General features: G+C 37.8%; 1 protein-coding gene across 1 annotated transcript; it reads right to left on the bottom strand.

The window, feature by feature from the left end:
* Positions 1–2,101: 2,101 nt before the first annotated feature.
* LOC118803734 (L-selectin-like) lies at positions 2,102–12,713 on the bottom strand (the record flags this gene model as incomplete). Its single annotated transcript, XM_036564225.1, has 9 exons — positions 12,661–12,713; positions 12,490–12,541; positions 12,019–12,085; positions 9,208–9,579; positions 7,939–8,046; positions 6,768–6,956; positions 5,137–5,325; positions 2,900–3,183; positions 2,102–2,218 (listed from the first exon to the last, which is right to left on the bottom strand). Coding segments are annotated over exons 1-9 (1,389 nt in total), but the record flags the coding sequence as incomplete, so codon positions are not given.
* Between the last annotated feature and the right edge of the window lie 2,777 nt (positions 12,714–15,490).

Here is a 15,490-nt window from a genome sequence, read left to right as displayed (position 1 = left end):
TGCATTTGGTGTCAGACAAAAATGTGTCCAGCGAGTCCTTGTTCATGTAAATGAAGTTTAGGTCTCATGGATTGCTAAGACAACTTCTAAACAAATGGGAGAGGTAGACCTCTCACAATTATTACATAATTGCTTAATGGGAACTATTTTTACAGTGCTTGCAAAGGAAGGAAAGCACTTATCTCTTGGCTTCTTCTTCTTGTCATTATTACAGTATTTGCGAAGCAAAACGCTGTATTGTTATGATCACAATTGGCAACAGATCAGTAGCATGATTGGGTATAAAAAGAACATCCCAGAGAGGCTGAGTCTTTCAGAAGATGGGGAGGTGTTCACCGCTCTGCCAAAGACTACACGGGCAAATAGTGCAACATTTCAAGAATAACGTTTCGCAATGTAAAATAGCAAAGAACTTGGGGAATTCATCATAATATCATTAAAAGATTCAGAGAATCTAACCTCTGTATGCAAGGGACAAGTCTGAAAACCACTACTGGCTGCCCGTGATCTTTGGGCCTTCAGAAGGCACTGCATTAAAAACAGACATGATACTGTAATCACTACATGGAAATCACTGCACTCAGGAACACTAAAGACAAACACTGTTTATGAACACATTTCATTGCTGCATCCACAAATGCAATTTAAAATTCTACCATGCAAAGAAGAAACTATATATAAACAGGATACAGAAACACTGCCACCTTCTCTGGGCCTGAGGCGAAGTGGAAAAGTGTTCTGTTGTCCAAGAAATAAAAATCTGAAATTTGTTTTGGAAACAATGGACACTGCATCCTCCAGACTAAAGAAGAGGGACCATTTTCATGCCAACTTTGTGATGCAAGTTTTCTTTCTGAACACACACTGACACTGAATCCTACACCTGAAACATCTTATGTAACTGCTCTAAGTTCAGTATGCTGGGGTCACATTCTGTCCATCAGCACTGGCAACAATTGCAGGAAAAGGCCAATCCAGAGCAGCCTGGTCATCAAAACAGTGTTTCAATGCTTTCAACATACCGCTGGCTGTAGTGACACTTATACTAGGGAAATAAGGACAATACAGTAAATCCCTCTCTAAGGACCGTTTTAAATCCAATCAAAATGCGCTTTTAGTCACTGCCAGTATTTTCCTTTCCTTTTCCTTTCAAAAAATGTTTTAAAGGTTTTAAAGGCAGATACAGCTTTAATTGTCTTCTGCTTATTGGTTCTTATGCTGTTTCCTTAAACAGTTACGAATGAAGAATTATGGCTATATATTTGTAGGTTTATTGAAACAGTGGAAATCAACATTGTGGACATCCACAGCCTGTGGACAATCATGTGGAAGAGGAAGTTCAACAGATGCTAAGTTGAGAATGTTGAAATGTCGATTTCTTTAGAGGTTTCATTGAAGTATATTTTTGGATCCATACTTCCCCTAATAATTATTTTTGATGCAGTATCTGTACTTTCACTAAAAGAGGAATTCCACTGATTTTTTTTAAATTTCTGTATTCATGTTTGGTCATAATGATCATTAAAATGTAAACAAAATCATTCAGAGTGGTTTAATGTGAAATGCTCCATTCTAGAAAGACTTATAGAGTCAGAATTGTTAGTTTTTCTGTTTTTTTCCAGAAGGCACTGTGAGTGAAAGTTGCACCCATCAGCAACTAATATTCCACACAACAAGCAGGGCCTTAAGATAGAGCTGGCTTTGTTTATAGCAGACTGCTGTAAACACTTGACTGCTTTTTTAAGGAATAAAACAGGAGTGTCTGCAGAAATTGTCAGCTCTCTGCACTGTAACGAGGGACGGCTCATCAGTCAGAGGATGTAAACCCAGGCTGTCTGAATTATATTCCAGGGCCTACCAGGTGAGCCACCACAGCTTTTAGGGACACAGGACTCAAGTGCCAAACTTATGTACAACAGAACAATGAGCTAAACTAAAGAACTTGAACACCTAATGAGTCCAGGAATTGAACCCAGGCCCTATTGATGCCGTTCTACCGCTTTCCCACCAAAACTGTGGTGAAGAATGCTGAAAGGAGCGCCCTTATAGGGGATTGCCTAAAAAAAGGTAGAAAAAGCTTTCCAAATTTATAAACCCACACGTTTTTGTCAGGCGAGGTGATGAAGTCCATCTTCCATTTGTCCCGCTCCTTAACCCTGATTAGGTTATAGGCACTGCGCAGGTCCAGGTTGGTGAAGATGGAAGCCTGTTGCAGTGCCTCAAAGGTGGAGGATGTGAGAGGTAAGAGATATCAGTCCTTAGCAGTGATCTTATTGAGCCCCTGGTAATCAATACAGGGGTGAAGACCCTCATTTTTCTTCCCTTCAAAGAAGAAACCAGCTCCCCCTGGGGAGGTTGATGGCGAGATGATACCTGGTGCCAAGGACTCCTGAATGTAATCCCCTATGGCCTTATGTTCTGGGGCAGACAGGGAAATTAGTTGGCCCTGGGTTTGCGGGGGGGGGCGCTGGCAATATCGTAAGGCCGATGGAGGGGCAGGAGCTGTGCCTTCTTCTTGCTAAAGACCTCCTGGAGGTCCCAGTATTCCGAGGGTACTCGAGATAGGTCAGAGGATTACGGATCTGGGGGTTGGAAAATTGCATCTTGGAGCACTAGGACCTGTAAACAGAAGGTTTTGCACAGGGGACCCCACGAAAGGACGGACCAGTTCTGCCACTCCAGATGAGGATTGTGAAGCTGGAGCAAGGAAAAGCCCAGCACTAACTGCACACTGGGGGGGGGGCTGATCAGGTATAAAGAGACCTGCTCAGTGTGCTGTCCGATGTGCAGTGTGAGGGGTTTGGTTTGGTGGGAGACCGCCCCCCTGAGTTGAGAGGAGCCCTGGCTAGCGCTGCATCAATGAAGTTCCCTGCTGCCCCTGTCCTGAGGTGCTCCTCACTGTCTTGTCCCCTTGAGATGACAGCATTGAGGAGCACCCCACTGGGTCCGGGGGGAATGGATAAGTCCAACACGGGTTCCCCTGTCTGTGAAGTGTGCGGTCATTTCCTGACAACTCAGAGCATGCTGGGTGCAGATGTCCTGCCTGACTGCAATAGAGGCACCGGCCCTCCTGCATATGGGCCTCACGCTCATGAGAGGACAAGGGGGTATACCCCAATTGCATGGGTTGGGGTGTCTCTTCTGTGGGCTTCAAAAACTGTGCTTCAAGAGATGAATTAGTCTCTATTTGTACACCAGCAAGATAGAGCTACAAGTGAAGGGTTTTTGTGCCTGACACCATGACCATGTAAGTTTCACTGCTGTGCTGAGAACAGTTCACCACCCAGATAATATTTGATAAATATATCTGCCTGAACCTTGCAAGAATGTAACACACTCTCATTACAGGACACACCCATTTCAAGACACTCCACAACATTCACCCCAAGACACACCTGGAAGATATGACCACTTGAGTAATGTTACTACAACCTACTGCCCTTTTATAAGATCCTTTAGACGTCTCAGATTCTCCCACTTGATTGACCTGCAGTTGGAAGCTGTTTAACAGTTAGTTGTCTTGTTAAAAGGGGAATCCCACTGATTTATTTTTTACCATTATTATAATTTTTGCATGATTCAGAGGTTGAGATGCAAACAAAATCATTCAGAGTGGTTTTATGTGTACAGAGCCTCCGGATGGACATGGGTAAAAAAAAGACACAGATTTTCCAGACTGGGTAAAAAAAAAAACCCTTCTCCCTGAAAAATGAACTAAGTTTTTTTTTCTTAAATTAATTATCTCAAGATAAGTTTCTCAGAATAATCATTTTTTAATAATTATCTCTAGGAAGTTATCTAAAGCTATATAGAGAAGCATATTGCCCACTCCGTCCTGTAAATGACACTAATTTGCCACTCAGGCAGTCCATTTTTTTCAGGGATGCTGGAAGTTGTGTATCTGTGATCGGAACTATTCTAATGGACACTGACAACTACATAGCACTTCATTTTAAACTTGGTCTCAGATACAAAAACTGTTTCAGTGCTCGCCAACAGACACGGCATTATATCAGAGCACCATTTGAAACACGTTTTAAAATGCAACAGACTGGGAGGAAGGGTTACACAAATATATCTAAGTTTTGAAGCAGCTACAGCTTTCTGGACAACTTAGTGGCTATAGGTGGATGCATGTTAAATGGTTGTAACTCATCATATGAATCAAAGTGGCAGATGTAAATGGATAATTTCATAAAGTAGTTGCATCGATGAAGACATCTTGCTGTTTGAGCTCTACGCTTCCTGGGTCTAGCGCCTTCAGATTTTCCCAGGTGTCATCTTTTTTGACACGCAGGTTTATCTTTAAAGACTTTGCATTTGAGATGAGTTTAAAATAAAGTGCTATATAGCGGTCAGTGTCCATTAAATTAATTACATTCTTGGACACACAGCTATCTACAGGGTGGAGTGGAAATATGTCCTAATTTTTCTCTGTATAGCTTGAGATTATCAAGATATATATCATGATAATAATCATGATAATTTGATGGTAATTTAAGAAAAAAAAAATATTTCAGAGGCAGGAGAATTTTTTACCCATTATAGAAAACGTATGTCTTTGTCTTTGTCTTTATCCTTTCTAGGGCTCCATATAAATGGTTAATTGTAGAGAAACTTACTTACTCAAATTTCTTGAAGTGGTTGTGATGGGAACCAGAGGTTCCACAGTCTATGATGAAAATATTGCCATTTTATTTATTATCCAAAACCACGAGTGAACCTACGTGTGTCTTCTGTGTTTTATATGTAATGTTGATGGTGGTAAAATAGTGTAAATCTGAAATAATAACTACTCTGGTGACTATTTTGTCACCCTGTTTTAAAACCTAAAACAATCTCAGGCATCAGACATTGAATTCATAAACATTTCATATAATAACTTTCTGTGAGGGAGCTTTTAGAGGCATTAAAGTCTTCAGACATCTGGTTCCTATTACCACCACTGTGGATGATTCTGACTCAGTAAGTTTCTCTAGAATGAAATATTTCATATCGAGCCGCTCTGACTGACACTGTTTACATCTTAACCATTTATTTATGTAGAATTTAATGAAAAACCTGTAAAATTCCCCTTTATTGTTATTTACAGGGCACAATTGTTGCAAACATCTGCAGTGGTAGATGTATTAGTACCTGTGCAGGTGGGGGTCTTGTGTGTCCACTGTCCAGTGTGATCACATTGGGTTGTGTTTGAGCCTCTCAGCTCAAAGCCCTCCTCACAGCTGAATGTGCAGGTGGAGTTGTAGCTGTTTGTGGAGATGGGATGGCTGCAGTTCAGACTCCACCCACTGGAGTTTCCAGAGATAGACGAACACTGTACAGCTGTGGATCCACACAGAGAAATGTGTAATAAATGGACATAACAGGTTAAAGGGCTGCAGTGTGTCAGACACAGTAGTAGAAATTCACAGTAACATGTAAAAGATTGTGTTTGCACTAACTAATTCTTCAGACATGCCAAAAACGTCCACATTAAAGAGCCCATATCCTATATTTTTCTCTTATTTCTCGAGGTAATTATCATGATAAAACAAACATAATAGATCATTAAAATTCGCAGACATTTTAAGAAACTTACTGACTCAAATTTCTTCAAGTGGTTGTGATAGGAACCAGAGGTTCCAAAATCTACAATGCAAATATTGAAATTTTATTTAATCTGAAACCACCAGTGAATCTGCATGTCTTCTGTGTTTTATATGTAATGCTGATGATGGTAAATTGGTGTAAATCTGAAATAATACTGGTAACACTTTCTATGAATGTCACCTTTTTTAAGCATCTATAAACATATTCATAACATGTTATAATGCATTCATAAGACATTATAAACATAGCTATAAATATTTATAAAAATGCATTATACGTTGTAGCCATGTTTATTATGCATTATGAATTGTTAACATAATACATTATAAGTACTGATCATAACAAATTATAAGAGCTCATAAGTTGTATTTATCTGCTCTAAGTAAAGTGAAGCGTACTGTACTAAAGCCTCCTCCAGTGTTCAGAGTGAGGCTTCAAGTTGAAATATTTACTGAAGGATTTACTGAAACACTAAAACATTCACAGTAAAGCACATTACAGGCTTCAAATGTCAGAGTTTAAACTAGAGCTGCCATCAGTGTTTTACCCAATGTGGGAAAGGTAATGTACACCACCGTTAGCTTGGTATTTGTCTTTACTTTACGCTCTCCAACCTGGGACTGACTTCTTTGGCACTGACATTATAACATGTTATTAACACTATTTATAATGCATTATATTTACAATTCATAATGAATAATAAACATGGCTATAAAGTGTAATTCAGTGTAGTTCTTTTTTCTAAATATTTATAACCACGTTTATAATGCCTTATGAATACAGTATAACATGTTATAAATGTGTTTACAAATGCTTATTACGGTAACACTTTCATAGAAAGTGTTACCGTAATACCTATTCTGGTGACTATTAGCAATGTCTCAGGCATCAGGCAGTGAATTCATAACCATTTCATATAATAACTTTCTGTGAGGGAGATTTTAGAGGCCTTAAAGTCTTCAGACATCTGGTTCCTATCACCACCACTGTGGATAATTCTCAGTAAGTTTCTCTAGTATGAAGTATTTCACATCAAACCGCTCTGACTGACACTGTTTACATCTTAACCATTTATTCATGCAGAATTTAATAAAAAAAATCTGTAAAATTCCCCTTTATTTTTCTTTACAGGGCACAATTGTTGCAAACATCTGCAGTGGTAGATTTATTAGTACCTGAGCAGGTGGGGGTCTTGTGTGTCCACTGTCCAGTGTGATCACATTGGGTTGTGTTTGAGCCTCTCAGCTCAAAGCCCTCCTCACAGCTGAATGTGCAGGTGGAGTTGTAGCTGTTTGTGGAGATGGGATGGCTGCAGTTCAGACTCCACCCACTGGAGTTTCCAGAGATAGACGAACACTGTACAGCTGTGGATCCACACAGAGAAATGTATGAAAGATTGACATAACAGATTCAAGGGCTGCAATGCATCAGACTAGAAATTCACAGTAACATGTAAAGGATCATGTTTGCACTAATTATTTCGGTAATACTTTCTATGAATGTCACCTTTGTAAGCATCTATAAACACATTTATAACATGTTATAATGTATTCATAAGGCATTATAAATATAGTTATAAATATTTATAAAAAAGAATTACACTGAATTACATGTTATAGCCATGTTTATTATACATTATGAATTGTTAATATAATGCATTATAAACAGTGTTAATAACATGTTATAATGTGAGTGCCAAAGAAGTCAGTCCCAGCTTGGAGAGAATAAAGTAAATACAAATACCAAGCTAACGGTGGTGTACATTACCTTTCCCACATTGGGTTTTAGAGTTTAAGTAAATCCTTCAGTAAATACTTCAACTTGAAGCCTCACTCTTAACACTGGAGGAGGCTTTAGTACAGTACGCTTCACTTTACTTAGAGCAGACAAATACAACTTATGAGCTCTTATAATTTGTTATGATCAGTACCTATAATGTATTATGTTAACAATTCATAATGCATAATAAACATGGCTACAATGTATAATGCATTTTTATAAATATTTATAGCTATGTTTATAATGTCTTATGAATGCATTATAACATGTTATGAATGTGTTTATAGATGCTTACAAAGGTGACATTCATAGAAAGTGTTACCATTATTTCTTCACACATGCTGCAAATGTCCTACATTGAATAGCCTGTATGCTGTATTTTTCACTCCCACTGCCTCAATAAAAAAGCAGTCTGGACTGAAACACCACTAATACTCTATAAGTTAAGTGTGAGTGGGTGGGTGAAAATATTTTAGTTCTTGTGACATCACAAAAACAATGAATAAGAAACAAGCCGCCTTTGCAGTGTAGATTTTAGCCCATTCAGTATTTAAGCCACTGCTGTACCTTCCTCACAGCGAGGACCAGTGAAGCCCGGGTCACAGTTGCATGTGTAGTTGTTGATGGTTTCCACACACTCAGCATGTTCACTGCAGGACGTATTTAAACAGGACGCTGCACACACACAATAAATAAATGAAATCATCATTTAAAAAAATTAAAGTTTGTGTTTACTTGGGTTTTCTTTGTCTAATATTAAAAGTAGTTTGATAAACTGAAACATTCAAGTGTGACAAATATGCGAAATAGAAGAAATTTGGAAGGGGCAAATACTTTTTCACAGTACTGTATGTCAATATATGTAATGCCATAGTATCAAAATGACAAATATAGAAAAATGTATACACATATATTTCTTTACATTCAAAATGTATGGCAATATATGTCAATATATGTAATGGCTTATCACCAAAATTCCAAACAAATAGAAATATAGGTATAAATATTCCCTTGTATTTAAAATATATGTGCCACATTGTGTACCGTGTGTTGACAAGTGTCAATGAAATTTAATTTCGGTTATCAATCAAGTTTTTATGTTATTCATGTTATGCTTTATGTTATTGAATAGTGGTTAACATTCATGTTCCTAATGTTCCTTGTGTGAAAGTGTTCACGCCCCACTGAGATGAGACTATGTGCCATTTTTAGTTTTTACATAGATGCCAATATATCGACATATTGTCACACATCCCTCTAGCCATGACTCTCAGGACTACGATTCCCAGAACCCTCTAGGTGAACATGTGACATCAAGGTCACCAGGTTCCACCCATCAGAGATCAGCTTCCCCTGACTACTGATGTTCTTCACCTGTTTTATGTATCATGTGACTAGATCCAGTTAGTTTATGAGCCTGGTCTTTAGGCTAGGTTAGTTGCAAGGTATTGCTTTTTTTTTTTAGAGCCACTGAGCGCTCTTGTTTATTTTCTGATCTACTCTTTGTGTATCTGACCCATTGTTTATATTTTCAACTTTCCCTTTTGCCTTTTCCGTTTTTGGATTTTGGTTGCCTGGAATTATCTTTGTTATGTTTTTTTCATTGTGGATTTTGGACAAACTAGTAAAGCCTCTTTTTCACATTTTACCAACATGTTACACATATATGTGAAAGTAGAACATATGCACATGTATGTCGATTAAATATATGTAATGGTGTCCATTTTTAATATTTACATATCTGTCAGAAATATATAAATATATTAGAATTATGTAATGTATGTATGCATATGATTTAATGAGGGCTGAGTTTTTTTTTAAATCTGAAGGCATTACCTTTATAACAGAGAGGTTTTTTCTCTTTGTCGCACCTCTCGTCGTTCCACATGGCCCCATCCTTGTTCCTCTTGATGTAAATCTCCACGCAGTCCTGGTCGTTGTTCCAATTATTGGGCTCTCCTGTTGCCCAGTTTGCCGCTTCCTTAGTCAGGGGCTTCTTGGTCCCCACCCAGGTCCACTGTTCCTTCACCTTCCTGATGCCGATCCAGTAGTATTGGGGATGGTAGGGCAGCATGTTGTTCAGGTAGGCGATCTCCTCCTTGTTCTGGATGGCCACCATGTCTGTGTAACGCTGCTGGCACCACTGGCGAGCTGACGTCCAGTTCATGTTGCTGTCTGTCCGGTAATGATACGTCCAGGCCTCGACTTCTGTTTGACATGTGATCAGCTGTGTTAGAGTGTTCTCAGGACATTGTTTCAGTGTCTGCTGAATCATCTCCATACCTGGGTGTTTCTGCCACTGCAGGCAGTTTTTAAATCACAGTAGTTATAAAATCTTTGGTAAGAATATGCAGAAAATACTGAAGATGGAAAGATGATGTTTACTTTGCTTGTCTGTAAATCCAGAGACACCTAGATTAGATTTTCCACACTTCTGTCCATGTACTGATTGAGTAACTAATACTTTAACTGAAAGTCTGTGTTATTTTGTTATTTGTTCAGTGTCATGGTAAGAACATATAAATGTGGCACAGTTGTATTAATAGACATATTTTTAAAAATGACTGATAACAGTATTCATTTAATATTTATACAGTGCAGTTACAATTGAAAAGATGTCATTTTGTAGTTTAGTAACAAATTTTAATGCTTGTCAAGATTGAAATCACATCTGTTTGGCATGAATAAAACTGGTATTTTGACCCAAAATATGTGTCATAAATTACAACTCAGTACATTTAGTAACCAGTTTACATGTGAAAGTGAAACTTACACTGCTAAACACTTCTCTGTAACACTTTATTTGAAGGTGACCTACATAGGTACTACATAGGTACACAGCACATGCATAAGCACTGAATAGCATATTTATGACATAATATTTGAGTATTAATCACCAGCTTATCTTTGTTATTGGAAGAAAACCTTGTATCTCCAAAATGGTAACTTTATAGGAGACAGAAAAAACATAGTTTACTTTTAATGGAAGTCAATGGAACCAGAATTTTTTACAAATCATTTTGGGACGTTTCTTTTGGTCCAATCATCATGAAATTTACACACAATGTAAAGGGCAACGGGTATTTTCAAATTTTGTCAAATGTGACGATACAAGGTTTTCTTTTGACAACAGCGTTATGCTAGTAAAAGCAAGATGACATGAATTGAAGTAAATGACATTGCATTGACATAAGGGACCTTAAAGTGATGGACATTTGTTTCTTTTATAACAATATTATGAAGCATCATTACCAAGTAATGGAACTTAGAAGAACATAGTTTAGAAGTTATATCAGTTCTACATAGTTCTACATGAAGTACAAAACCTTTACATCAATACAATGTCATTTACTTTATCTTATGATATCTTGCATTTGCTGACATAAGATGCTAATAAATATTCAAGTATTGCTTTATAAATACATTATTCAGTGCTTATGCATGTGTTATGATGTCCTTATGTAGGTAGTCTTTAAATGCAGTGTTACTCAGTCCTCTCTGCCTTAAGATAAATGTTAACATGTCAAAAAATCAACTGCTGGGACCTAAAATTGCCTGTAATTGTAGAAACACAAATCTACTGTTTCAGTGTCTGAGGAATTATTTGCATTATTTTAGTTGATGTATTCTTTGAACCCTCATACTCCAGTTTGTCATGCTCATACAAAGCTTAAGAATAATATTAATAGAGGTTATGGAATCTCTTAAGGAATAGTTCAGCCAAAAAATTGATATATAATGATAATCAAATTATTTCTTACCCCAAATGTATTCAGGAAGCCAATGAAGCCAATGAAGTCTTTGATGTCCACATTTCTTTTTTTCATTTTGAGCTGGAACAGCAAGGCTAATGTAGCTAACATTAGTGTAGCTAAATAGCTAAGTGGGTGTAGTAGTAGCCGAGTCTCAAGACCATAAATTAATAGTGTTGGTCTTGTTTCAGTCTCAGTATAATTTGGACGCAGGCTTCTCTCTGTCTCAGATTAAGGTGAATCCTGGTTTAGAATCTAACTGATCTTTCCATGAAGCTTAACTGATTATTACTTATTTGTGATTAATATTATTTATAAATATAATATATGTTATATATAATGAATCACATTGAATGTACAATGAACTACAAATGAATTTCAGTTTCTTCCCCTTTTCTCTTTTTAGTTTTATATTCTGAAAAAAAAATCATAATCTGGTCTCGGTCTTGACTCGGACTCGCCTCTAGTGGTCTTGACTACAATACCTCACCAATTGACAGCATGCAAAAATTTGCACAATTGACTCAACCCAAACCAAGTTCAGTGATCTGAAACAGAGGTTGTACAACTCGATGTGGTTTGAGGAAAAAGTGTGAACATTTCTGCATGCTCTCCCAGAATGCTGTGGGGTAACAAACTTGTTCCTTATATTAGCCTCGCAGCTCTTGTGCAAAATTAAAGAAACAAACTGAAGACACCAAACATGTCTTGGCTGATGGACTAAGAGGAAATTTGTGTAAATTATGTATTTGCAAGACTGTTTCTTTAAGTCTTAAGATTAACGACTGAATAAGTGATTAACAAAGACACGTGTAAATGTGTCTTTATCAAACTGTCTTCAAGTAACTATAACTGGAAAATCCAACAGGTAATATGCTTCAAAATAATACTGTACCATTATGAACCATGATCGTAACAGCCAGCCATCCAAAATACAGCCATATATGCTTCATAAAAACCATCTGATGGACAAGAAGCAAGTCAGGAGAACAGTATGTGAGTCTGGGTGTAAATATATCATTAACAGTGATTGATTATTAGTTATTCTTAGCAAATATTTACAGATGTAAATGCACAATGTAACATCTGTGAAGAATGAAAAAGCAGCAAGAGCAGCAAAGAAATGCAAATTACAGCTGTTGACTGTTTACAGTAATGGAATATTGTTGGACATTTTACAGCAGAGCTGTCAAAAATACAGTTCATTTACTGTGTACTGTGTCTTTATGCTTTAAATGATTTATAATATCAGTTACAACTTTGCCCCCAGTAATATTCTGTAGTGTTTTTACAGCATCAGTTATTCATAGTATTGTGCTGTTAAGGTCTTTACACTAAAATACTATCCATATTTCATTCAAATGACCTTAGAGTGGAGTTGCCAGGTTTTCTTTACTGCAAAAATCTGCAAAATTTTCCTGGCAAGGAAATCTTTTATTATAAAATTGACATTTTGCAGTGTAAATCTCTCACAATGCAATCAAAACCAAAAGAGCCTGTGTTAAAATGAAAACCTGTGTTCAGATGCATAGCTTACCTTAACAGCATCCCCCGAATAAGAGTTCTGAGAAAGAGACCCTCTCAGTGAATGGTATTGCATCTATTTGATGCAGTTTTGCATTGTAGCCAAGCTGTGCCACACCTACTAGGAAATTATGCAACACATGACGTGAGAGTGCTGTGTCACCAACTCTGAACTTGCTGAAGTAAATTGAACTTAAATAGAACCTGTCTGGCAATGTGAAACAGCTGTAAGGTCTCAAAAGCAGCACATGATGCCACGTTCTAAAGAGAGTCAAATACAGATACAAAACAAAGTCATTGAAATCTACCAGTGTGGAAAAGGGTTACAAAACCATTGCTGAGGCTCTGGAACTCAAGACCACAGTGAGAGCCGTTATCTACAAATGGAGAAAACTTCGAACAGTGGTGACCCTTCCCAGGAGTGGCCAGCGTACCAAAATTTCACCAAGAGCGCATTGATGACTCACAATGAACCCAGATAAACATCTAAAGAACATCTAAAGAACTGCAGGCCTCACTTTCCTCAGTTAAGGTTGATGTACAAGATTCCACAATAAGAAAGACACTGGGCAAAACTGACCTCCATGGGAGAGCTGCAAGGCGCAAAGAACGCAAAGGCTCATCTTGCGTTTGCCAAAAAACATCTAGATGACCCCCAAGACTTTTAGGATAATATTCTGTGGACAGATGAGTCAAAGATGTAACTGGCATAAAGCCAACACCACATTCCACTCTAAAAACATCACACCAGCAGTCAAACATGGTGGTGGTAGTGTGATGGTCTGGAGTTGCTTTGCCTCTGCAGGACCTGGATGACTGGTCATAATTGATGGAACCATTAATTCTCAAGTGCAGTTGGGTTATGCAGCAGGTCAGTGAACCAAAGCACACAATGAAGTCCATCTCTAAATGGCTTAAAAGAAAACATAATTAAGGTTTTGGAACAGCCGAGTCAAAGTCCTGACTTGAATCCTAATGGGATGCTGTGGCAAGACCTTAAACGGGTGGAAACTCTCCAATGTAGCCGAATTAAAACACTTCTGCAAAGAAGACTTGGCCAAAATTCCTCTACAGCGATATAAAAGACTCATCGCAAGTTATCGCGTATATTTGATTGCAGTTGTTACTACCAAGGTTGGCACAACCAGCTGTTAGGTTTAGGGGAGCAGTTAGTAGGATTTTGCATTTATTGTATTTTGTAATGAAACTCTTCATGTAACTTCGAGACTTTAAGGCTTTCGGTGTCATTTGAAACAAAATAATGCTGAACAGTGCTGAAATAAGAAAGCTTAAAGTGGTGATTTTAGTACTAACCAGTGACAGATTATCGACCAGGCCTATTGGGAGTTAATATAACGCAAACCAGTAAAAGTACGGTCAAAAATTAGAAATTGGCTTCTGTACTGAGAAGCAAACTCCAAGAACCACCTTTTGTTTGTGAACGTATTTGCTTGCCCTGCAGTTTTCCTATGAGCACCATCTTTCCCAGGAACTGGTCATTCATGTAAAATGGCAGGATGTGTTTTTATGACATTTTTGTAAATGACCACAATGTTATCATCAAATGACCCCTGGTCTTGTGACAAATGCTAGTTCCTGGCAGGGCCACATTACATTTTACAAGTATTTCTGAAACATACTGTAAGGCAAGAATGATTTACACAGTAAAGTTATAGGTGTCAGGTGTCACATTACCTTGCCTTTCTGTTCTTGAGTGTTACTGGTGGTTTGCATCTTGAGGTAAACCCTCTGTATTTCCGTTCATGAAGGAGGCATCTCTTGATTGTAGACTTTGACAGTGATACGCCAGCCTCGTCTAGAATGTTCTTGTCTTGACTTGGTGTTATGAAGGGGTTTTTCTTCACCACAGAATCTGCAGTCATCAGATTCATTGATTTTCCAGGTCTTTTGGTGTTGCTGAGCTCACCAGTGCATTCCTTCTTTTAAAGAATGTATCACATTGTTGTTTCATCAGATTCATTTATCAGCTTATCTTTTGAGCATGTAAAAATGGAGGGATTATGTAAAACATGGCTGTAATTTCTAAAAGGTTAATGCAATATTCTTGTTAAACCCCTTGAATTAAAGCTGAAAGTCTACACTTCAGTCACATCTTGACTGCTCCATTTAAAATCCATAGTCGTGGTGTACAGAGGCAAAATAATATGTGTGTGTGCATCTTATAAGGCTGCAAAAAATGTTTTTGTGCAAATTGAACCTGGTGTCAGACGAGTAGCAATCATGATGAAGGTGAAGGAACTTCCTAAAGGGGACAACTTTATTAAACCACACTCAAATTGAAAGGATACAGAGCCATAGCAAAGATATTAACTATCACTGAAAAGTTCACGGAACCACAACAATGTACTGTTATGAGCTGGTCTAGGGTCAGGACATAGCAGAAAATGAGAGTGGGCTCTCTCCCCAGACCTGCTGCCAGACCAGACACCGGACACCATGGAAGTCAGAAAATAGCAGGTTTATTTACTTCAAAAGCTCATTATCATGTTGGATTGATGGTTTCAAGGATGGGCATTCGCCAAAATATCAAACAAAACAAAAAATGATTACAAATCTGATATAACTAAACCTAAAATCTTAAAAAAAACTACAAAAGGTATATTTCGACTGGGGGTCTTAACAGTACTCTGGTCAGATGAAATCAAAAATAAAACTCTTTGTCAGTAATTCAACTTGTCATGTTTAGAGAAAGAAGGGTTGCTTGCAAGACTATAAGAACACCACACCCACAGTGAAGCACGGTGGTGGTAGCATCATATATGGGGCTGCTTCTTTACAGTAATTACAGGTCATCAGAGGAAACATGAATGGAGTGATGTACC

This window comes from Colossoma macropomum, unplaced genomic scaffold, assembly GCF_904425465.1.
Source record: "Colossoma macropomum unplaced genomic scaffold, Colossoma_macropomum, whole genome shotgun sequence".
Lineage (NCBI taxonomy): Eukaryota > Metazoa > Chordata > Actinopteri > Characiformes > Serrasalmidae > Colossoma > Colossoma macropomum.
Note: the sequence above shows the minus strand (reverse complement) of the source record. Positions and strands in the feature narration are given on the sequence as shown.